This window comes from Lontra canadensis, unplaced genomic scaffold (assembly GCF_010015895.1).
Source record: "Lontra canadensis isolate GAN:19392208 unplaced genomic scaffold, GSC_riverotter_1.0 scaffold70, whole genome shotgun sequence".
Taxonomy (NCBI): Eukaryota; Metazoa; Chordata; class Mammalia; order Carnivora; family Mustelidae; genus Lontra; species Lontra canadensis.
The window spans coordinates 1,403,445-1,429,077 of record NW_022631064.1 but is presented as its reverse complement, the minus strand read 5'-3'; the positions used below and the strand labels follow the sequence as shown (position 1 = coordinate 1,429,077).

The following is a 25,633-nucleotide window of genomic DNA, read 5'->3' as shown; positions in this document are numbered from 1 at the left end:
TTGTATCAGGGGCTCAGTGACAAGAAATTAAAGATAGTTTTTATTGGTGAGTTTCCAGGTCTTCACCATAAACTAGGGGTAGGTAAAGGCCAGATACCTTCTCTGTATTCAAATCTTGAACTAGACCTGAAATTCAAACCTAGGTCTCTCTGACCATCTGGCATATATACCTGATATTTAGGTCATACTGATTTGCTCTTAGAGAAAAACAGGACCAATAATGCTCAGAATATACCCAGCTATAGACATGATGGTGATGATCATTGTAACACTAGCCTATGCTCTGAATGTCAGAAAATACAAGGAGCATCAGGGAGATAGAGGCTAGCATTCCGGCTGAACGGCCATCTGCCTCACCCAACCTCCCATATTGTCCCTGATTGGGAAGCATCAACCCTTTAGGCATCGGCGGTTCAGTTAAATGTTTCCCAACTGTCCAACTACCTTATCTTTCCAAACTCACAGCCCAGGTAATTCCTTTTCCCTTCATTTTTTTCTGAATGACTCCCCTTATTTGGATGCTATGGTCTCTTATCCCAGACATCGCTCCCCAGTCGCACTTGTGCAATTATCCAGTTCCCAGTCTCACTGGAAGGAGGAAAACAGCCCTTAAAGCCAAGGTCTGACATGTCAATTTCTGGTTAGTCATGGTGGCTCATCCTAACATCTGCTGGGATGAACCTCATCCTAATTAGCAAAAAAGCAAATTGTGTCCATGTGCCCGCCATTTTGTTCCCAGTATAATGGTTTATGTGTATAATAGACAGCTAATGTTCTCATTAGAAGCTTTTAGTACATCAGTGTGATACTTTCTTGGCTGGAAAAATGTTTCTGGACATTAGCTGGTTGCACAAATTGGCCATATCCTTACTGATTTAAATTTGACAAATATTCACTGAGCATCTATTCTGTGCAAGGTTTGGGGACATACATATCCAACAACAGTCCCCCAGACAATCCTGTGACAGATTAAAAGTGTGTTCTCTGGATGAATATGACCAGTACTGAAATCTCTGCTCACTGATTACCAGACATGTGACTTGAGACAAATCATTTCACCTTCTAAGCCTCAGCTTTTTCATCTGCCAAATGGGGGGAATAACAATATCTAGTTGTTCTGAGGATTTCAGGTCTATGAAGTGTCTACCAAAGTGGCTGGCACATAGTAAGTGCTCAGATAATAGTGGCAGTTGTTTATTAGATGATGTTCTCTTCAATTTGGTTTTTAAGAGACAAGGAAACTGAGGTTCAGAAAAGTGGGAGTGGCTGCCAAGACTGGGCTGGGGGTCTCTCATTTGCTGGGTGAGCTTGGACAAGTCACTAAACCTCTCTGGGTCCCAATCCCCTCCTTCTTGCTAGAACTGTGCTCAGGACACAGCAGACCCAGTAAATACTTGGTGGATGAATCAATGACTGGTATGAATCACAGGAACAGAGCTGACTTCTTAGGTACCTCCCCCGTTCAGATGGTCACATTTTGATGCATTTAGATGCATTCTTAATTTATAAGATCACCCATCCTAAGTCAGGAGCGCAGATAACTTTTGGAGGTCTTTATTTCCTTTATTATTTTCAATACTTATCAAAGACATGTTCCTCATTAAGGTTTATATTTTAGTTCTTTTGCTTTGAAACCAAAGCCATTATTTGAAGAAAACGATGAAAGTGAATTAATCGGAAGTGTGTGTAAACCAACAAACACTGTCATATAATTTGCATATAAATGAAGTGGAAAGAAAAACAAGGGGGAGTACTGTTTACCCTGAAACTGGATGGCTACTAAAAAATCATGTTTTCCTCGTAATTACTGTCAAGGTTTGGAACGTTCATCTCCACGGGTAATTCAAAAAATACTGGGGAAACAGAGTTGCCAGGCCCTCCGGAGGAGCTAACGTTTATTAATTAATAATTTTCTCCTCTCTTTTTCTTCTCCCTTGATGTTTTTTCAGGAGGGCCTGGTGGCAGGGCATAAAGGCCGTGGTGGACTGCCAAGACGACCACAGCACTTCCCAGTTCTTAACAAGAGGTGAGCTCTGTTTCCCCACCCTTTGAATCTGGGCTGGTCTTAGGACTTTCTTGGACCAACAGAACATGGTAGAAGCGACAGCATGCAGATTCCGAGCTAGATCTCAAGAGGTTTTGCAGCTTTCACTCTTGCTGCCCTTGGAACTCAACCATCATGCACGTCAGCTCCGGCTTGCCTGCTCAAGGGTCAGGGACCAAGTGGGGCAGAGATGAGCCTTTTCCGCACACCTACTCCTAGACCAACAAGCCCCCAACCAGGTCAGTGAACAGAACTGTCCAGCTGAGCCCAGAGCAAATGGTCCATTCAGAGAATTCTGGACTAAAAAAATTGCTTCCTTTTTTAAGCCACTACATTTTGGGCAGGGGTGTTACACAGCAGGTGATCACTGATCCAAGATCAAACCTCCTGAAACTCTTCTGTGCTAAGCATGATCAAAAGGCCACTTACTGGCTTTTGTATCAACTGGCATGGTTTCATTCGTTCTGTTTTGTATATGCAAAGGAGGGCCATATAATTCATCTGCCAAACCAGCATGCTTTGGGATTAAACTGGGACTATCCTGGGAAAACTGGGACGTATGGCCCCTTAGATCTGCAGTGCTGTAGTAACGGTCATCTCTTTACGCTTTCCCTAATCACAGGATGTCATGGGCGGCAGGGAGTGGAGAGATCTTCCCGCCCTCTCTTTCGCAGAGGAGGAAACGTGAGGTCCAGCACTGAACACTGACTTCCTGAAGGCTGCGCAGCTCGTGAGTTATGTGGGGTTATGGGGGGGTGTGAACCACTGTGGTCACGGTGGTAGAATGAGAATGCTTGTGGAGTCAGGAGACGTCTGCTTGGATCGAGCTCCTGTTGGCAACACGGCTGTGCAGTCTTGCTCTACAGTCTATGCCTTGTTTCTTCTACTAACTTTAGAGCTCCTTAGAGATAGGAATTGAGAATTCTGGGCCTTCACCTGTCAGACACAGGCTTGATGCTTGGCACGTAATAGGTACTCAGTAAATATTTGGCTGAGGACATTTTAAAACAACCAAATGTGCTGAGAGTCGCATTTTTGCTGGGGTGAGCCCACAGGCTATGTAGAAAAAGAGAGGAAAAAAAAAATCCAGTCCATCCCAGGGATGGCACTTGGCCTGGCTGTGCAAAGTGCAAGAACCTCATTGGTTACCCCAGCCCAGGGGCTGGCTCTCGAGGCTTGTGCGCAGCGAATGAACAGTCTGCGGTATTACGGAGGAGAGCATCATGAAACTGCATCCTCTTGCTCCGTACCCCTGGGGGCTCCAGCATCAGCCAGCGGAGCTGCTGTGAGCCGGGTTATGACTTGTGTGGTGGAATCCTGTGTGCTGTCCAGGAGCGGCTGTTTCAGAGCTTTGATCTCCCCTAACAGCATCCTTGTCCTGGGAGCTCAGATCACGTTGACGATCCGCACTCTGCCAGGCCTTTCCCTGGGGGTCCTGGCCAACGTGAGAGCCTGGGCCTCGATCACTGGCATCTTCCTTCCAGTCCTGCACCCTTTGCTGACCGCCCAGTGGCGTGTGGGCTAACTCCCTCTCAGCCATCCATCAGCCCCCGCTACTTGGTGCCATGCTGCACCAGGCCTGCCGCAGGGATTTAGGAAAGCTGGTCTGTCTCTCTGATTTTCCTCTGGGAAGCAAAGCAAAAACACTGGTCTGAACAGCAGAACAATGGAAGGACAGAGAGAGAGAGAGAGAGAAAGCATGTGCGAGAGCACACGTGAGCACGCACATCTCCAAAATGTCACTGTGATGTGAGCCGCGAAGAAACTTAACACGTTCCAGCTCTTCGGCTGGAGGTTGCCAGGAAGCCTGGCCTTTGCATGGAGCAGATCTTCTGCAACTGCGTTGTGAATGAAGAAACCTAAGTGTTGCTTTAAGTGAGCCGCACCTGTTACACGCCCCCTTCACTGGGAAGCCTCTAATGTTGGGAGTCCTTACACGAGGGGCTCCTTTCCTGGCCTGTACTTGACAAGACGTGGCTCTCCAATGGCCTAGATCATTTATAGGCCAGGCCAGTGGGATGGGATTTCTCTTTTCTCTTCTGTCTTCTTTGAGTACAGAAAGTGGATCACCACGGGGCTCTTAAGACTTGGGCTAAATTTTGCCATATGTGACCATGGTGTCCTCTTGTAAATGCTCTCAGAAATAATGTTTTTGGACTCCCACCTTCTGGTATCATGAAATAGGAAGGGGGAGCCCAAGCTGTGTGGTCACTCACACCTGGGTGTAAATCTCCGCTCCATCCCCAAGGAAGTGATCAGGCAGGAGTTGGTTAACTTCTTTGTGCCTAAGTTTCTTTCTACTTATGCCAATAATATATAACATTATATGTAAGGAATAGAAATATAAAGTATATGTGTGTCTGTGTGTACACATACCTATGCTAGTTGTTCCCTGAGGCTGCACAATATAGCTTCTTGGAAGTACATGGTACATACTGATGGACAGTAGGTACACACCTTGGTTGAATGAGATAGGTGTGTAGATCCATAATAAAAAGGACAGCTACTTGTTATCGTTAGTTCCTCTACCTCTGGGGCACTGGTCCAAGAACCCAGTTTTGATTTGATCTCCATTTAGATCGTATTTTGGTGCTCATAAGACGTTGTTGTATTCAATGTGCCTGGTACATACTAATGGTAGAAAAGAATGTTGATTAGAGTAATGAGAACAATACAGGATGGAGAAGATATGTAAGCATTTATACTACATGAATGCATTTCTTTAAATGATTGTTTTGAATTGAATGACTAATACACATGTACACAAATACTCAATAAAATAAAATCCGAGTTCCCCTCTTGCTTCCAACCTTCAGTTCCCCTTCTTAGAGACAATCACTGTGGTAGTTTTAAGACATGGTTGTCAATTCTTTGACACTCCTTCCATCAAGGGTGTCCTAGCCTCTGTGACATCAATGTATTCTAGGTAGATTTTTTTGTCTCCTTCCCTCTAATCAAGACAAACTTATGATTGCTTTGACCACTACACTTTAGTGGAAGTGACTGTGTGTGACTTCTGAGACGAAGTCATCAAAGACCATGCAGCTTCTGCCTTGGGCCCCTGGGATGCTCATCCTTGGAGCCCTGATTTCTCATCAATGATATCTGACTCTCTTGAGGCCACATGCTGTGAGGGAGCCCCACTCGCATGGAGAAACCACAGGTAGGCTCTCCTGTAGACCATCGCAGGTGAACCCAGCCTTTGAATCATCTCTGTCCAGGTCCTAGAAACATCAGTGAAGAAGCTTCCAGATAAGTCCATTCCACAGCCATTCAAAGTCTTCCCAGCAGAGGCCCCGAGATGTTGTGGAACAGAGACATGCCAGCCCCAATGTGCCCTATTTGAATTCCTGATCTACACAACCCATAAGCAGAACAAAATATTTGTTGTTTCTGCACCACTAAGTTTTGAGATGGTTTGTCCATAGTTTGGATAACTTGAACCATCACTATTATTGTGCACCTGTCCAGAGAGATTTCAGACATATATAAACGTACACATGTTCATGTGTCACCCCCCTTTTCCTCTTAAGGAAAAAGGCAACAACCTAGGTATACTGTTATATACCATATATATCTATATACCAAGTATATATATACCTATATACCAAAGGGTCAACTAAACAAGGATCTACTCACCGGCTTGCGGACGTCAGGTAAGGTAATCCAGAGGGGAAACACTATGGGGAACACAATGAGGAACGTGACTTGCTTGCGGGGGTTGGAAGGCCAGGCCAGGCTAAGAGGCTGGTCGTCCTCATCTTCACCCGCCTCCGTGGTCTGTTGTGGAAAGACAGAGATGAAAGAATAAACGAACAAAAAAGACAACAATGTGCAAGAGCAAGAGCACTAAGCCAGGGAGGGGCGCTCGGGTTCCCCTCAGGAGTTTTCTCGGGTCATCCCAGCAGTTCATCATGTGACTTTTAGGCTTGTACGAGAGCCCCATCTGTCACAGTCTGGATCAGGGACAGACAAGACACAAGCACCCAGGAGGACTGAGGAACTTCTTTTTCTCTCCCTGAACAGTCTTCAGCTTCTGCCTTAAAGGAAGGGATCATTCAGCTGGGGTGGCCCACAGCAACGATCCACGGACTTTTTATGGAAACCACATCCGTAGACCAAAAGACTCGAATGTCCACCTTTTTCTCCTCTTCCCTTCTCCTTGAAGACAAAGCTATAGGATTCATCCCAGGAATCCTTGGGAAGGATTTTTTTTTTTAATTAAAAATTTAAAAAATGTATCTTTTTATTTTTAAAAATAAATTTATATGTATTGACAGCATTGACTCTTTGTGGGCAAAGGCAAGTAACCATAGAAACGATTCAGTAACAATACTCAGCTTCCTTCCCTGGCCCTGGAATCATCAAGCTCATGGACTGTCGTATGGTTGTGAGTTTTTAACCATGCACAATCATCTTGTTAAATTCCAAACCATTTTAATTCCAGCCGAAGCCTTGTTACAGAAACACGTGTCCCATTCTCAGAGATACAAGAGTATGGGGGTTGAGTGATCCACGGAACCTGGGCGGGGGGTGTCAACGGCACGGGATCTCAGAGTCCAGGGTGAACTTGAGAGCTTCTGACCTAGCAGCCCGCACCACCTGCTGAGGTCAGAGGCTTCTGAAGTCCCAGAGCAGCGCACCCTCTCCCCACAAGGGGGCTGAGGGGGCAGGCTCAGGCCAGGAGCATGGGAGAAAAGGATTCACCCAGACGCAGGGCCCGACACAGTGCAGTATAATATTTATTTCTAACTTAAGCCCTAGTACTACCAAAAGGATTTGTAGTGGTTTGCACAATCACCCACACTCTTCTCTCCAAGAGTTAACATTAAAAAATGTCTATGTAAAAGGAACCTTAAGCCATACTGAAAGAAGTTGGTAATCACAGGTTCTTTCTCTCTGGGCATATGTCCTTGGCAGTGGGTAAGAGAGTGTATAAGCAACAAATATGGGGGAATTAGGAGGATTAGGTCAAAAGGCAGAATGAGGAAGTTGGCACAGTGTTTTTTTTGTCATTGGATCCTCTTTAAATATATTTCTCATTCTCCCCATCCCTTTGTTAGGCACCATATTGGAAAAGAAGAAAGAATCAACGATCTATGTTTCCTTCTTAGGAAACTAGAGAAAAGAGAGCCAATTAAATCCAAAGTAAGCCCAAGAAAATAGATAACGAAAAAGTTACAGGAGAAATCAATGAAACTGACAGGGAGGGAGTCCATAAAGTCAACAAGACCAAAAGCCGATTCCTTTGCTACGCAATTCATATGGTTCTGCCCACTGCTTTCTTTTCTCCATCCTGAGGGCTCCCGTCCCTGATGGAAGCTTGGGCATACTGTCTCTGGCTCCCCCTTTGAGACAACACCACATCCTCCCAGGAGATACAGCAGACGTTGAGAATATCATTCCCCACCAAGATTGCCAGCCTTCCAGGGTGTCAGCTGGCCCGCATGAATAATCCCTCTGTAATGAGGGCAAGGAGGATTTAGGAGACAGGCACATTTTAACTGCTCCCTCCCAGATAAGATCTTTCTTGTTGGGCCCAAATGAATGACTCTCCCCCACCCCCCACCCCGCTCCAGTAGATGCCTCAGAAATGAGGAGGAATCATGGGATAGTTGACGGATTACATCATTCCTAATAAGTACCTCATCTCATACCAGATGGGTGGTTTTATTCAGGCAGAGGATTCCAGCACTTCGAAGACTCATCCAGCTCATCTGACAAATTCATCGAGGCTCCTCCCCCCTTCCAGGACTGACCCTCCCGGCCCCCAGGTCCCTCTCAAACCGCCATCTGCAATCCAGCAACTTCCCTCTAAACTCTGAGCTAACCTTTCTTTGAGAAAAAAACAAAAGCAACTCTTGATGACTCATATCATTTTAATGACACCAACAGATGGTGACATTTCATCAATAACCCTTCTGCTTATAACCTACGGATTAGCCCCTTTCTCCATCTGCCAAAGTCACCAGGCAGGCAGTGCCACTAGCAAATAGAAGAAAATAATTGTCTGTTTAGATGCATAAACTCTAAACATACTACTGTCCAGCGCAAACAATTAGCTATATTGTGCAGGTGCCAAAAGCTGCATTCGAGGTGGCGTTGCTAGGGCAGAAGTGGGCAAAGGGAAGAGTTGTGTCTCAGGCCAAACAGTGCTCTTCAGGCAGAATCCATGGCCCCTTGGGGAAGAGTCCTGCTACCGAGTACAGGAGCCCAGAACTTGGGGTGGATTTGAGAGGTGTCCTGGGAGCAAGGCTGTTGGTATATTTTGGGGAAACTTTTCATTGTCATCTTGCCAAGTGCAATCACACTCTAGTTCAATGGGCAACAGCTTGCAAGCTGGTTAGAAAAGTGGAGAAAATATACTGTTCGAAGTCTGGGGCACATTGTGCCTTTGCCCAAGCTGGGGCTGCTGGCGTGTTTATTAGTCCCAACCCTGGTGAGAGGCCACTGAGGTTAGGGCACCAATTTTTCAGTTTTTCCTAGACTTGTGGCACCGTGGCTTTTACCTTGTAGCAACCCATCCTAGCCCCCTAAATCTCCTGTGGGGTGTCTGCAGAAAACAAAACAATGAAAAATAATCTGGAAAAAAATTCAAGTGACTTCTGATAGAAGGGCTTAAAATAGTCTGATGCCTGCTGGGGTCTCTGTAGAAGCCCTAGAATTGTGTGAAACCGGGGACGGCAATCACTGCTTCAGGTTTTTCTAATTTCTGATATGGAACTTCTGAGACGAAAACGCACGGCTTTAAGTTGCCACAGAATGTGTACTGCTTGTCCGACCATGAAGGGATCCGTGCAGTGTGGTGAAATGAGGAGGTGCTGGAAAATCAGCGGAGCTGGCTTCCAGGCTCTGCTCCTGCTGTGATTTCTTGGGCAGTGACCACCATCATCTACGGGTAATGACTGAGTGCCTTTTGGTGTGAACTAGGGCACTAGGTTCTAACTCTTTGTTCCAAGGAAGCTTGGACTTAAAAGAGGAGACAGAATGAATGGCCACCTGGGTGGCTCAGTCAGTTAAGCGTCTGTCTTTGGCTCAGGTCCTAGTCTCTGGGTCCTGGGATTGAGCCCCATGTTGGGCTCCCTGTTCAGGGAGGGGTGCTTGCAGAACATGTGGCAAGAGTTCTTTTTTTTTTTTTTTTTTTTTTTTTTTGTGGCAAGAACTTCTAATTCTGCCTGTTATGAACTCAACTGTGCCCTCCCCCAATTCCTCTGCTGAAACCCTGACCCTAATATCTCAGAATGCGGCTGTATTTGGAGAGAGGGCCCTTCGGATAAAATGAGGCCATTGGGGTGGGTCCTTGTAAGGTTTTCTTATGAAAGATTAGGATACACAGAGATGTATCAGGGGCTTGTGTGCACAGAGGAAAAGGCCATATGAGGACACCGTGAAAAGATAGCCATCTGCAAGTCGAGGAGAGAGGCCTCAGAGGAAAACAATGCTGCTAGCACCTTGATCTTGGACTTCCAGCTTCCAAACTGTGAGGAATCGGTTCTGTTCAGTCTGTGGTAATCTGTTAGAGCAGCCCTAGCAAACTAATACACTGTCCAGCTGCATCGTTGCTAGAAAGACCACTTTCATCTAGGCCCAGAATAAAGACTCAGTTTTCAGCCTCTCTTGCAATGAGGTGTGGCCCTATGAGGTTCTGGCCAATGGGAGGTCAACAGAAAAATCCTCTGCAACTCTGGGATGTATCTTTAAAGAATGGAGGTATGTCCTTCATCTCTGCTTACTGCAGGCTGGAATAGGAACATTTTGGCTTGAGCTTTAACAGTCATGTTGGACCATGAAGTGGAGAAAAACTACAAAAGGATCTGAGTTCCTGACACCGGTCAAGGGCTGTTCTAGTCCTGAGCTACATATGCTGACTTGGGAGAAACTGAAAATTCTCTTTTACTCAAGCCAGTGTTCCTTGGGTTTTTGGTTGCTCCCAGTGGAACCTTATCCTGACTAATCCAATGTCCTCTTTAGGAGGAATCAAGAGAGGAAAATATCTTTCACGTCTCAGTCCTAGGAAAAGTCATGCTTCTTTTGAGAAACGTTGACAAATCTTAGAAATACTGTGACTCAGGCAAATGACACTATTTTTCCCTCTTGCTTGGCACGGGGGACTTCAGAGCCAAATTTGTAGCCTCCACCCACTAATCACAGCCCTGGGGTCTGTCTCACTTCCTCCAGTCCCACTCTTTCCTTTTCCTTTACATCTTGTGCTGAATTTTCTCAAAATTCTTCGTTTTATCCTTTTCCTCAGAAGTATTTTTATAAGCAGCCTTGAATCTTTGTAGAATGAGGTAGGGCAGACTCACAACTAGAACTCTCAGTGGCTGAATGTAATTATTTGGATAACTGGTGTGGATGTGTGTGCACATGTATGTGTGTGTGTGTGAGGGAGAGAGAGAGAGAGAGAGAGAGAGAGAAAGAGAGAGTGTTACCCTAAGTGACAACTGCACAATCACCTTCTAGGATTCATTTATCAAGACTGAAGCCTGGACCCTGGAGGTCTGGCCATGGAAAGATAGAAGAGAACAGGAGGTCTCTGATACCAACAAGTTATTTTTTATTTATCTCACGAATGGGAGGAGAGCCATAGCCTGTCCATTTGTGGCCTACTACAATGAGAATCTTCTTATTTCATTGACTGATTTTATTTATTTAAGAGAGTGAGAGAGATCACAGAGGGAGAGGGGAGAAGGCAAAGCAGACCCTGCTCAGCAGGGAGCCCAATGTGCGACTTGATCCCAGGACCCGGGGATCATGACCTGAGCGGAAGGCAGATGCTTAACTGACTGAGCCACCCAGGTGCCCCTCATGGGAATCTTTTTAGCTTCTTTGCATGTATACCTTATACTATTTCTACTCATGCCTGGTAGGGACGGTTTGCCCCAGAAAAGGCATCAGGTTTCCAGCAGAGGGGCCTGAGCTGGATCCACCAGTCCAGAGGTTGCTTCTCCAGCTGGAAAAATATTTCCTGGGAGCAACCCAATTTCTTATTCTTGTCTGTGAAGGGCACCGTGCAAGCCTTCACGCATCAGCGTGAAGGGGAGCCCATTTTAATGCAATCTCTTCTATTAGAGAATTAAAATGAAAACCTGAGAGGCATCTGAACGTAGGCCATCTTCAAGCTCAGTGTTACTGATTGCTGATAACATCTTATCTCCAGGTGGCAAGGAGCAATCTCCGAGAATCACCTGGATCTGCCCAGATTTCAGCCCGGTTGGGGTTTGATTCTGGTTGAAAGTGAACGTCTCACCCCTCTTTCCCCTAAAAAAGGACGACATACTTCGGCTCTTGGGAGTGCTCTTCCTTCTCACTGGGGAGCCCCTTCCGTGTGCCATGATGCTGGAGGGAATAACAGGGCAGCCCTTAAAAGGCCACGAAAAACGGAACTCATTACTCTAAAGCACTGGGCAATGGTTAAGTGGGGTGAAGGTTAAGATTTTCAGTGGTTTGTGCTTTTCCTTAAAGAGAATGTCCATAACATATTTGCTATTGTTGCTCTTTCTGTCGTTTGTATCTGGGAAAAGCAAATAGGTTTCTATCTCCCTGTTGTTCGGCTGCACAGATGCGCACATGAATGACCAAACAGGATGAAGCTCACCAAAAGACCGTGAGGCGTGCTAGGAATCGCCTATGGGCTCAGAGAGAGGCGCCGAGGGTGGGAATACAGATTCAGAAAAACATCGCTCAGCCCAAGACAGGAGACTGGGTGGGCACATCGAGAATATTAAAATAACCGCACTCCCAACAAGGTTTTCAAAAAGGGGCTAATAGAATGCGTATTGTCTAGACGATGGGGAGGCCTTCATCTACAGACTAAGGATGGTAACTCTCCGGCAACTCCAGGAGGCACAGTGCCTGGTAGAGACCTAGGGATCAATGCATGTTAGCCCTCTTCCCTTCTGCCATGAAGCTCGCCTCTGGGACTAACTAGCTGTGTGATCTTAGGCAAACCAGTGGAAATGCTGGAATGGCCAAAGGACATATACTATGTGTGATCTGTAAGGCACCAGGTCCTGGTACCCCTCACTGCATTTTAGGTCCCAGCAGCCCTTAAAATCCACGTCCTGGTGAGGCAGAACTTCCTCCTCCCCTGCGATGCTCTACTGTGGGGCCACCTTCTTGACCATGAAGTTGGGTTATTCCATTCATTGTGTGGACACTATTAGATCACAAGAGACAAGCTGCAATCCAAGCCCTCTGAGATCAGTTAGGCTAGGAGCTTTAGGCTCCAAGAGAAGGAGCCCTGAATTTCAGGGTTAAAGGACTCCGGTCCATCGAGACCAGCCCCTCTGCCACCCCATTTGGTGGTTGAGGCCCTGGGATGAAGTGGTATGCTGAAGAGAGGTCACGGTTGGAGGCTAGGTCCGAGTTACCTCTTTACTCCCAGCTCAAGGCTCTTTCCCCATTTCACACTGCCTCCCTTCCTTACTCCTAAAGAATAGGTATGTTAAATAAAAAAATAAATGTGCTTTATGCCCAGTGATACCAGCCTTATTTGTAATAAATTTGACCTATTCAACGCGAAATGTTAGCTATAGGCAGCACCAAGCATTTAATTGACATAATTGTGCCTAATTTTCATGAGCCTACAACTAATTTCTGGTGGTTTGGATGGCCCACATTGCTAGGAAAAGGTGATCAGAAACATCTGTTCTTAGTTGCATTCTTTTCCTTCTCTCCGAGTCCACTGCAGACTGAATGTTTGTGTCCCTCTGAAATTCACGTTGAGGTCCTACTTCCCTGTGTGATGGTGTCTGGGGGTGGGGCCTTTGGGAGGTGATTATAAGAGTGTTCTTATAAAAGAGCCTCCAGGGAGCTAGCCTGCCGCTTCCACCATGTGAAGACACAGTAAACAAAATGGCCATTTATGAACCCGGAAGCGGATTCCATCACCTGCCACTTGATCTTGGACTTCTCAGCCTCTAGAACTGCGAGAAATATGTTTCTGTTGTTTCTAAGCTATTCGTGCCATGGTATTTCTTGTTGTAATATCCAGGGCAGCTTTGAAGGGAAACGAAGAACAGATCTGGGGGTATGTGGATAGGAGGGGTCTCTATTTCTGTGGGTCCCACCTCCAAGGTGCCAGATACAAATTTAAAAATGAGATGTGAGGCTGATATCCGTGGATGGCAGAACTTCCAACACACGTGAAGAAGAAAGACTTGTTCTTTAGTATCTCTGTCCCAGGAAAAAGGACTGAAATCTTGCCCAGGCTTCACGTGATGGCGGTGGGAGGGGGACTTGACAGCCAAGCCACAGCAAGGGCCAAAATGAGGGCTGGAGATTTGATGTGCTCTTCATGGTCTGATGCCACCCCCGATTCCCATCACTGTGGATCATCTTGCCCTAGCTACTTCTCAAATGAATGCCTAGGGGCCATCAGAGAAGATGGATTAAGCCCTTTACAATAATAAACTTTTTTGAGGCTGATTTTGGCAAGGACTGAAATAGGAGGCAGGTTATTTCCAGACTCCAAGATTCAGCGTTCAAAAGGCCTGTAGAACCTCAGGGGAAGAATATTCACCACATACTCACTCACACACTGTACAGCGTGTGTGTGTGTGGGGGGGGCGGGCTCCGAGAGAGAGAGAGAGAGAGAGAGAGAGAGAGAAAGAATCTTGAAAGCACCGTACCCATGAAGGAATTGTTGGAGAAGGGATTTATAGATAAATCTTCTGCTCCAGAAGTCTTTTACAACATGATTGCTGTTATAAAATTAACTGAGATAGTTCATAGAGGTTCCTTAAAATGGTGTTTGGCACATAGTAAACATAAAAAATAATAATCAACAGTTACTGAGTGTTTAGGAAAATAATTTCTTCTAAGACATCTAGGAGAAAGAAGCCTGACTAAGTGAATTATGATACTTCTAGCAATAAAATCCTGTAATTCAATTAATTGACATAAAAGTAGAAACTGTAAAAATTTTTGTTCCTCCATCTATGCATTCATTGAACATTTACTGAGTATTCATTGACTATGGTGATGTCAACAAACTAATTTATTTTCCTTTTAGGTAACATGACTAAGTAGAAGGACTTTATAAGTAGGATGAAAGGGAAAATTCCACAGCTCGATGGAGAAAATGCTATTTTCTTTCAGTAGGTAGGCTGTAAGTAGACTTTCTATCAGAAACAAAGCTTCCAAGCAGATGGCAAGACTCAAAATATTGTGACACCTTGATTCTGTGTTTTGTGCAGAGCTAAAAACAATAGCAGAGTTGGAACTCTCAAAGGTAAAGTTGCCAAAAATGTACAGTCACATTTTAATACAGTGAAAGTCTCCGAAATCAACAACTATTTGGCAAGTAAAAGGTCCCTCCCAAGCAACGTTCTAGAGAGCGCTTTCCATTTCGTAAGAGCAAACCACACCAGTGCTTTACAAAGGAAATATATTAAAAAAGGAGATATTTAGGGGTGTCTGGGTGGCTCTGTTGATTAAGCAATCAGCTCTTGATTTTGGCTTGGGTCATGATCTCAGACTGAGTCCTGCCTCGGGCTCTGTGCTCAGCATGGAGTCTGCTTGAGATTCTCTCTCTCCCTCTCCCTCTGCCTCTCTAACCCCCCAAACAAAACAAAACAAAGAAAGAAAGAAAGAAATTTAAAGAATGAGATACTTCAAAGATAAATATCCATATGGTTAGTATATTAGCCTGTTTGGTCTGACATACCAAAATGCAGTAGACTAGGTGGCTTAAATAGAAGTAGAAAGAGCAATAGAAATTTATGACCAACTCCCACCCATAAATACTGGCTGACTCAGGGACAGATGGTAAGTGATTCGCTTCTCCATTTTTCCTAAATTAATCGGTCGGTTAGTGGGGTCAACATACCAGTGGCCTTCATTATATCTATTACAGAAATAGAACATTGCATATGAAAAAGATCAACCTATAAAAATATTCATTACTGGGTTGTGGATCATTTTGGTCTCACAGACCCAAAAATCTGTACTCAAAATCTCCAAGTGACACAAGAAAAAATAAAATTGGGGGACACCAGAGCCGTAGTTCAGGATTTGTCAAGGAAGGTGCATTGTGATTCATTTTGAAAGCAAACTCAAGAGTTCTGGGACGGGTCAGCTGAGGGTTCTATGGCTAACGGAGACCTCATTTGCCTTTTGCTAGATTCTTCTTTGAAAGGGGAATAAAAACAGGACAGTCTGGAAGAAGAAAAGCTGTTAGATCTCAATGATGGAAAACCAGAGAGCTGCATTTGGAAAAAACTGTTTACTCCACTCTTAAGATGAGTCCTTACTGACTGTAAATAATGGACCGAATGTTTGTGTCCCTCCAAAATTCATACATTGAGGCCCTAACCCCTAATGTGACTGGATTTGCACATGTGACTTTGAAGGAATTACTTAAAGTTAAATAAGCTCAAAGAAGTGGGTCCCTGAGCTTTACAGCATGAATGTTCTTGTAAGAAGAGACATCAGAGGGTGCCCCCCACCCTGCATTATGTGTACAAGGAAGGCCATAGGAGGCCATAGAGAGAAGGCAGCCATCTATAAGCCTGGAAGAGAGCCCTCGCCAGGAAGTGAATTGGCCAGAACCTTGATCTTGGACTTAGAGCCTCCAGAACTGTGAGAAAATAAACTTCTGTGGTTTTAACCACCCAGTCTATGGCATTTTGTCATGGTAGTCCAAGCAGACTTACACACACTGACAATATGAATATTTATCTTTTAACAATGTCTCATTTTTTCAATAGGTTTTTTGGCTTTGAAATAAATCATTGTATTCACTTGCTGTAATTTATTTTGAAATCACCTTTTCACTAATTCTTTGAGTCTTTCAAAAAGTCTTTTACTTTTGTTATCTTGGTTTCTCAGTGTCTTTGCATTTATATATATGTACATATATATATATACACGCATACATATATATGCATATATATATATATACTTAACAATATACCTCATTCTCTCCACTCTGTTTTTTTAAATTATTTTATTATTTTTAAAAGATTTTATTTATTTGAAAGAGATCACAAGCAGGCAGAGAGGCAGGCAGAGAGAGGAAGGGAAGCAGGCTCCCCGCTGAGCAGAGACCCCAATGTGGGGCTCGATCCTAGGACCCTGGGATCATGACCTGAGCCAAAGGCAGAGGCTTTAACCCACTGAGCCACCCAGGCGCCCCTCCACTCTGTTTTTTATCTTCTGTTTCTATCACTTTTTCCAAGGAGATAAGTCAAAAAGAGGTAAGTCAAAAGCATCTCCTTTTTGGAAAGATGCACCATCTGAGACATTTATACTGCCTTTTGTGTGGACATCCTGGACCAACCGGGCTAACATTTAAGTAGCAAACAAATTTTTTTAAAAGGTGATAAATCTTGGGGCACCTGGGTGGCTCAGTGGGTTAAAGCCTCTGCCTTTGGCTCAGGTCATGATCCCAGGGTCCTGGGATCGAGCCCCACATGGGGCTCTCTGCTTGGCAGGGAGCCTGCTTCTCCCTCTCTCTCTACCTCTCTGCCTACTTGTGATCTCTGTCTGACTTGTGATCTCTGTGAAATAAATAAATAAAATCTTAAAAGAAAAAAAAAGTGATAAATCTTTGCCCACCTAGTGGCAGGAAATAATTCGCTCCCCTTATAATACCATCATATGGTTTGTTTAACATATAGATGGAAAAATTAAAAAAAGAAAACCCAACCCAAACATCAAGAATTTAGCATATTAAAAACAAGATAAGGTTTCACTCAGCAACAGCGTCCAGAAAAAACCATAATCTGCTTCTATATGACTTTGAATTGAAATCAAGTTTTCAAAGGATCTTGCTGTGAGTGATGGAGCTGTCTGGAAGACCAAGTTCTCTGAGAGCCAAGAAACCATTTCATTGCAATATAAAATGGCATCTCAAGAGTCTGGTGGAATGCAATTGCTTTTCTTCACTTTGCGTTTTGCCCAAATAATTCCGAGGTGCAACCTATGGACAAGACGGATTGCTTTCTGTACTGCTGTTATAAATTGTTTTTTTGTATCGTTTTCATGGGTTTCATAAATCTTGCTGATACAAATCATAAAAGATTTGTCAACGTAAAAGCTATGGAGAATCATAAAAAATAATTCAAAAATCATTCCCATCATTTTACTATCGAATGGAATAGAATTACTCATAGGAACAGTAATATTAATGTCAGTGTTTTTTTTTTTCCCCCCAGGGAGGTAATAGAGTTTTTTCCCTTTTACTAATAGTCAACCTTTAATGTACTTTATGTGCATGATTAATAGACGTTCTTCAAACTCTTTCAGAAAGCACAATGACAAATGGTATTATTAATAGTAAGATTCTCAGAGAATATATAATTCTTTGTCAATATTCAAATTAAGTCAGAAACTCAAGTCTGATCTTAATTTCATTTTAAAATGTATTTGAAAGGCCTTTGGGTGCATCTTAAGCAGTTCGTAATTACTGTTCAGGTCACCAGATACACAAATTGGATCTCAACTTTTCCTTAGATAAATATATGTCTAGGTTTGAAAAAAATGTTCCTTCTTCCAGAAATGGAATGAGCTCCTGCAATAAGGTCTGTTAGGTAAGACACTATAATTTCTACTTTCTAAAAAAATAGTTTGTACTGGGTTTTCTCTGATACTCATGAGTTTCTTTCCTGAGGCAATCGTAATTCCAACATGGCGTGGGGCTTACAAAGTCCAGCCAGATGGGGAATCTTTGGATGTTCTTTTCCTTTCACGGGCGGGCCTTTGCATCTCCCCCCAGCCCTGCCCCGTGCTCCAGCAGCATCAGGCACACAGACACATCCCACTTTCCACCAAAGCCTGCATTTCTCAGGAGCTAGAATCCTCTTATTATGCTTCCCTCCTGTTCCAAGAGGTTGAATAATCTCATCAATGGGGGAAACACGACCCTTGGCTATTTTTAAACTCTCAAAATGGTGAAGCTGGTTGTTACACCTTAGTCACTGAGAAAAGATACCCGCTCTTTGAATAACAGGAATGTTCAAGGTTCTCAACCCTGGGTTAAACCTCACTGTGGCTGAGAACATAAAAGTTTGCTAACTCAGGGTAATATTTTAGGAAGACATCATGGGGATTCTAGGTGCCATCTTCTTCAATAATCTTGGAAACCCCTATCAGAGCTAACATTTTTTTTTAAAGATTTTATTTATTTATGTGACAGAGAAAGAGATCACAAGTAGGCGGAGAGGTAGGGAGAGAGAGAGGAGGAAGCAGACTCCCCGCGGAGCAGAGAGCCCGATGAGGGGCTCGATCCCAGGACCCTGGGATCATGACCTGAGCTGAAGGCAGAGGCTTTAACCCACTGAGACACCCAGGTGCCCCCGAGCTAACATTTTTGACCAAAATTTATTATGAAGTCTCCCAAAGGAGCTCCAAAACCAAAGAACAACAAGAAAAACCCATACTAACTGCTGCCTCTTTTTGAAAAAAGATTTTCTTTCTTTATTTGACAGAGAGAGAGATCACAAGGAGGCAGAGAGGCAGGCAGAGAGAGAGGGGTGAAGCAGGCTCCCCGCTGAGCAGAGAGCCCGATGTGGGACTTGATCCCAGGACCCTGGGATCATGACCTGAGCTGAAGGCAGAGGCTTAACCCACTGAGCCACTCAGGTGCCCCTGCCTTTTTTTTTTTTTTTTTTTAGCCATCCTCACAGATCCACATTTAATGGAAAGGAGATATTTTATACACTTTCTCTTATTTTTCAAGAAAAATCTAAAATTACAATTGGCCTTCATCATCTTTTTTTACTCATTCTTAGTCCCATAATACTGTAACATCTTTATCAGCACTGCGAGGCTTCATGAAAGCTGGTCTTAAAAACTCTCCTGAGCTTAGGTAAAGGCCAATGCTAGACTGGGGAGAAATAAATCAGGGCTCAGGTCCCAAAAGGAGGAAAGAAAAGCTTAACACACTAAGGTGATATTTATGTGTACAGAAAGCAAGTAAGAAAAAAAGCATGCATCTTATACATTCTTGAGTGTTTACCTATCTACATCTTTTTTTTCCCCTAGGAATTCGATTTTCTTATATAATTCTGTTTGCCCACTGGTGCACTTGTGCAACTTTTCACCAAAGCAAGGACAATTCTGATTTCCCTAAGGACAGAGCAAAATCTTCAAGGCAAAATGAAATAAAAGCTGCAACATATAAAAAACCAGCTCCCGATATGTGAACACGTAGGACACAATTAAAAAAAAGTCAGACTTTCAGATTGCTGAATCTAAGACATTTGCAAGGCATTGCCCTTTCCGCCCCGGTCATTGTGAATGTGTATTTAGGGGGTTCTGGCACGTCATGCACTGAGCCCCAGAATGCATCAAGTTTGGGCTGATTCACACAGCAAACTGCCCAAGGGCCATCACCTGGTTGTTGTCTAGATTGGCAGAAGGAAAGTGTACGAAAATGCTGGGTCCTGGGCAGGACAGACTGTTTCTTTTAATCGTCTTCTGAACCCAGTTAAAGTCCCGACATTGCAAATTTGGAGGCTTGGCAAATTCTCTGCAGCAGCTCGAATCAGTTCTGCGTTAGATGATTCTAACGCAATGACTGCATTGTGTCAGCAGTCACGGGAGGAGATAATTAGCACTAAGCCGTTTACAAGTCAAATTATTTCTTGGTTCCAGAAAACATACAAATGAAGCAGAAAACCTCCTGCAAAGGGGCTCCCTCTGCGAAAGAGACTATTTTAAAAATGTTCTTCGTTGCCAGTGTCAAGCCTGTACTGGAGAAAGCTCTTAGAGATGAGGTGTCAATGTAAAATTAGTTCCCTTGTAAATAGGGATTTTGAAACAGCAGGTTAATTACACGAGACAGGCTCAAGTCTCCGGAGATTACCTGCAATGCGTGCGTGGTGCACGGGGCTCATAATTTCCATGAATAAAGTTAGGATGCACACCTCATTCTTCATGTAGCGTGATAAACACACAACTGGGAAACAGATGAAACTAACACCATAAAGGCACTGAATCATCTCTGGAGAAGCTGTGCTTTGGGGCGGGGGATGGGCAGAGCATTCTGATTTTGCATCTTTATTCTGATTCTGGAGTCCAAGCCCTAATGAAACCCCATCACTTAGTGACTTCAGCCTGGCAACCTCAGGATCACCTGCACCTTCCTTTCTTGTTCCCTCTCTGGGGCCAGATCTGCTCAATGCCACCTCAGAAATGGCTCTCAGATCCAGCCATTGCCATTCCTGTCACAGCCAATACTTGGTCTCAGGCCTTGGCACCTGGGTTCCTTGATAGATACCATTTTTTAAGTTTTACTAAGTACCGCTAATAATAGCAAACACCCAGGCAGTGTTTCCTACATGCCAAGAACTGTTCCAAGAGCATTCTATCCTCACAGCATTGTTATGAAATTGGATTATTATCCATGTTTCACAGAGAAGGAGAATGGAGAACAGAGAGGTTAAGTTAGGTGGCCAAAGTCACAGAGCAGGTCAGTGGCGGATCTGGGATTTGGATTCATGTGGTCTGTCTCCAGAGTCTCTGATCTTAAACCACTAAACCATACTGATTCTGTTTTAATTTAACCCATTATTATTTTTATTGTTGTTGCATTTTTTGGGGAATAGGGATACAGTTGACGGGTTCAAAATTTAAAAGCTATAGAAAGCTGCATACTGCAAAGACTCTTTGCCACTCTGGTTCTCCATCACCCAGGCCCTGGTTCAGGAGGTAGTGAGCACAACCACTTTTATCGGTAGCATCCCAAGCAAATACACATGTTATTTCCCTCTGTTTTCTCCCCTCATACAAATATCCTAGACTGGGTACAATTTGGCAGTAAGCCTTTTTCATTGAACATATATTGAAGATCGTTCCATATCAATACATGAAGAAATTCCTCATTCTTTTTCTTTCTTTCTCTCTCTCTCTCTTTTTTTAAGACTGCAGATGGTCTAGGGGTGGGCAAACTTTTCCTGTAAAGGGCCAGATAGTAAATATTTTAGGCTTTGTGGTCCATATGGTCTCTGTCACATATGCTGCTACTGTTTTTTTTTTAAACCTTTAAAAATGTAAAAACATTCTTGTCTCACGGGTTGAATTAAAACAGGCTAGAGCCCAGATTTAGCCACGGATCATTGTTTGCTGAACCTTGAACTGGGAGGCTCTTCCCTTGCCACCCCGTATCCAGTCTTCCCTCACTCTGGCCCCTCTTGAGCAACTTGAAAGCACTATGCTCCTCTCTTACGACACTGACAGGGCTTCCTTTAAACCTCTGTGGCTCCCCACTTGCGGCAGGGTAAAGTCTGGGGTGCCTGGTGGAGCCTACAATGCCCTTCACAATCCACAACGCTCCTTCATGTCTACTGCACTGGTCCATGCCACCATCAGCTCTTAGCCTCAACTCCTGCAGCGACCCCCTCGCCCCACTATTGGTATACAACCCTCTTGCCCCAAATTCACTCTCCACATGGCAGCATAGGCCTAGGGATTTTTGTAGAAGGGCAGATCACAGATGGGAACCTCCAGTGGCTTATTGTGACCCTAGAAGGACGTGAACTTCTTTATCATGGTCTACAAGGTGAGGCAGCTCTGCTTGACCCTCCTGTCCCACCTCATTGTCACCATCCTCCCTCCCTCTGGTCCCTACCCATATGCCACACTGACTTTTCTGTTCCTTGAACAAGCCTAACCCATTTCTGCCTGGGTGGGTGCTCTTTCCTTGGCTCCCTCCTTGGAGTTCAGCCTCAGTTCAAATGCCACTTCCTTTGTGAGGCCTCCCCGTAGCTCCCAGCCTACAGGAGCCCTCCAATAGTCCTCACCACACCACCATGCTGAATTTTCTTGTTGGCCCTTGTGGTCATCTATATCTTGGTTTGTATTTGCCAGTTCTCTGGTCTGCTGGAACGTGTGGGTATCTCCAGTGCCCAGCATGGTGCCTGACACATATTAGATGAACACTTAAAATTTTTCTGATTGAACAGTTGAAGAGTTTCAGCCCCATTTACCTTACCTTGTGGATCTTTCCTCCCTCCTCACTTTCTGCTCTGGTCTCCAGGTCCACTGGCCTTCTCACCCATCACTAAACACGAACTTCCCTCTTAAGGTTTTACACATTTGCACTTGTCATTTCCTTCTCTGAGCAACAAACTCCTACTCACCCATCAACACCCAGTCAAATGTTAACTCTTCCATGAAGCTTTTATATTTTCTCTTGGGAGTGTCAACTTCTTCCTCAGGCAGGCTCCCACAGCACTTTGCACAGAGCTGCAGTCACACTGGGCTATAATTATTTACTTACCACAAATGTTTATTTATTTACTTATTATATCCTGACTACCCTTAGACACCATACACACACACACACAACACACACACACACTCGTATGAATATATATATTCATCTGTGTGTGTGTGTGTGTGTGTGTGTTCATCTGCAGCTTCTCTACCTATATGCATTACATTTTTATTTTACCCAAACGAGCAGGAACACCTTGGCTGGGATGTATACGCTAAGTGTGTGCACACAATGATATAAACTGCAGCATTTAGCTCTGTGCTAAGTGCTTCCCATATGTTTTTTTTTTTTTTAAAGATTCTATTTATTTATTTGACAGATAGAGACCAGAAGTGGGCAGAGAGGCAGGCAGGAAGAGAGAGAGAGGGAAGCAGGCTCCTGCGAGCAGAGAGCCCGATTTGGGGCTTGATCCCAGGACCCTGAGATCATGACTTGAGCCGAAGGCAGAGGCTTTAACCCACTGAGCCACCCAGGTGCCCCTTCCCATATGTTTTTTCATGCAACTCTCCCAATAACCCAAACGAGGCTGGCACCGTTAGTATCTCTAATTTGTCAATGGGGACACTGAAGCGAGATTAGGTAACTCACTCTGGGTGGACCTGTCAGCCTCCAGCAGGCTGTCCTGCAGGCAGCACGGGTGGCTCTTTGGAGATCTGTTTGCCCTTGAAGTGGTGCACAAATCTGTCCTGTTTCCCGATGTGATATCTGGGGGCACAGCTCTGCTCAGGGAGGGGTCAGGCAGGGCTCTCTCCCTCCCCTGCAGCAAAGCGCTCACTTGTTGGGGGACACAGCTGTCCCTCTGCCAGCCAGATGGAGAGGCACGATGAGGACGCTGCCCTCCACACACCTGTGACTGTGCCATCCCCAAGGGCAGCCAGATGTCCTTGGGGCCCGCCTCCTGCTGCCACATGCTGCTTATCCACGGGAACATAAGCTGCTCTGCCAGCTTACCCTTGAGCTAATGCAAAGGGACCACAGGGCTCTGGGCAGAAGGGAGAGAGCCTAGAAGGCAGAGGAGATAGGGCAGAAGGAGCTCCCTTTCTTTATCATTTCCTTTCATTATTTCTTTTCCAGCGTCAATGAAATGTAATGGACCGATACAGATCATATCTATTTAAGGTGCACAACACAGTCATTTGGTGTAGATAAATATTTTGTGAAAGCACAGCAAAGGAAGCCATCAACAAGAAGAAAAGCAATCTATGGAATGAAAGAAAACATTTGCCAACCCATATATCTGGTAAGGTGCTAATATCCAAATTATATAAGGAACCCCTACAACGCAATAGCAAAATAAGTAAATAACCAGATTAAAAAATGGGCAAAGGACCTGAATAGATATTTTTCCAAAGAAGACCTACAAATGACCAACAAGTACACAAAAAGGTGCTCAACATCTTTACCCTTTCCTTCAAGCGAAGAGACTTTCCTTGCCTATTCCTTTAGGGGATAAGGGCAATGGACAATAATTAGCATGTTTTCTCCCATAGAAGAGCAGGCTCCATTGCAGAGTGTATCCTGGCATAAAGGAGGAGAGAGCGCCGGAATAGATTTGTCATAGTCTGGCTTCTATTTGTGGGGATGTAACTTTTCGGCTCATCGGGAAAATTCTGTCTAGAGAAGTAGGCCATGAACTTTACAGCCGTGCTATTCCAAGTGAGGTCCTTGGACCAGCAGTGCCAGAACCATCTGGGGACTCGCTAGCTTTGCAGACTCTGGGACCCACTCCAGACGGGACATGTCTGATTCTGAATTTTAACAGGATCCCCCAGGAGCTTTGCAAGCGCATTTGAGTTTGAGAAACGCGGACCGAGGGTGCCTGATGAAAATGTGAGTTGGGCCTCTATACCCAAGAAATCCTGATACACTTGGTGCGGTGGAGATCCAGAAATGTGGCAAGCATCACCTCCTTTTGGGGCTTGTGCTTCCTTTTGTGAGCAGCTGTGGTCCAGAGGCAGTGCTGTGTGGTGGCAAGAGTCCCGGCACTCTATTTAGATGGACCAGGGACTGAATCTCAGCTCCGCTAACTACTGGATAGGTAATCCTGATGAAGCCCTTCATCTTGTCCTGCTTTTGCTTCCTCACCTCTAAAATGCAGAAAGTAAAGACCTCCACCTTCAGCTGTGAGGTTTAAAGGCAATATATGCAAAGTGCCAGTACCAAACCCACAGCGCAGAGCACGCAGAAGATTGAGTATTCTATTAGGCCAAGCAGCTATTTATCGGTTGCACCACTGGAGGGCAAAACCAGCCAGAGTACGGTTTAATTTCAATTGCAGAGACAGGGAAGGCAAAGGGGGGTTAACTAAGGTGTGACTGGCTGGAGTTCCTTGGTTACTTATCCTTGATCTTAAAGACACAGAGAAAGGATCAGACCGCAACAGGCACCGAACAGCCATCATTTACCAAGAATCCCCGGGAGGCAAGTTTAAAAGGCTGATACCTGGATGTCCTTACCCCAAGATGCTGCTTCATCAGGTCTGGAGTACAGCCCAGGGATCTGCATTTTGATGTCTGGATTATATGCACGAGGCCACCGATCTCACTCTGAGAAGCAGCGGCTCAGAGAATGTGTGAATTCATTCAGTGCGCAAAGAGCTTGATGCATGTGGGGCTCTTTGCCCGTACTGAGCCACAGACACGAAGAGAACCGGCTCTGCCTGGAAGCATGCGCCTCTGAGGAGAATGGAAGGTCTGAGCTGCTGGTGCTAGGACATCAAGAGCAAGGGGAGAAAGCCGTACCTGGGCATCCGCAGCTTCAATGGTGTGGGACAGATTTCCGTTTTGTACGGGTTCCGAAGCATCACTGGACGGTGTCATTTCAACCTCCGTGCTTGTGCTGTTTGGGAGCTCGATTTTTTCTGTGGTACAACGTAGACACACACAGAGAAAGCAAATGGAGTCAGTGGGGGTAAGAGCCATATGGGAAGGAACGTCCTGAAATGCTGGGCCAGAGAAGACAGTGGTCTCTGAGGGGTGGTGGTAAGACCCAGGCTGGGGTGGTGCCAAATGGCAAAGGATTTTTTACCATTCTCCCCAGTACCTTTCGGTGTTTTCAGTCCTCCTCCTCTCTTTAATAGCTCTCTGGCTTTCTCAGTCCGGCTTTATATCTTGAGCCCCCTTTCACCTCCCCTGGCTGGCCTTTTCTACATTAGGCACATCACCAAGTAACCATTCGAGAACATGAACAGAGACCTTTTTTTTCCCACCAAAACCATACTCAATCTACACACTAATATTTATACCCAGGACTATCCCCCTTGGACGGATGGATGGATGGATATATATATATATATATATATATGTATATATATATATATATATATATATATATATATATATATATTTTTTTTTTTTTTTACTGAA

At 44.7% G+C, this 25,633-nt stretch overlaps 1 protein-coding gene across 2 annotated transcripts in view; it reads right to left on the bottom strand.

Annotated features, from left to right (window-relative positions):
• Positions 1-25,633, bottom strand: part of SLC24A2 (solute carrier family 24 member 2) — a 225,368-nt gene that overhangs the window by 16,258 nt on the left and 183,477 nt on the right. For both annotated transcript variants that reach the window (XM_032880507.1, XM_032880508.1), the window contains 2 exons: positions 25,010-25,128; positions 5,684-5,824 (listed from right to left, as the gene is read on the bottom strand). In XM_032880507.1, the coding sequence (XP_032736398.1) occupies positions 5,684-5,824; positions 25,010-25,128 (260 nt within the window). The remainder of the gene's footprint in view (positions 1-5,683; positions 5,825-25,009; positions 25,129-25,633) is intronic.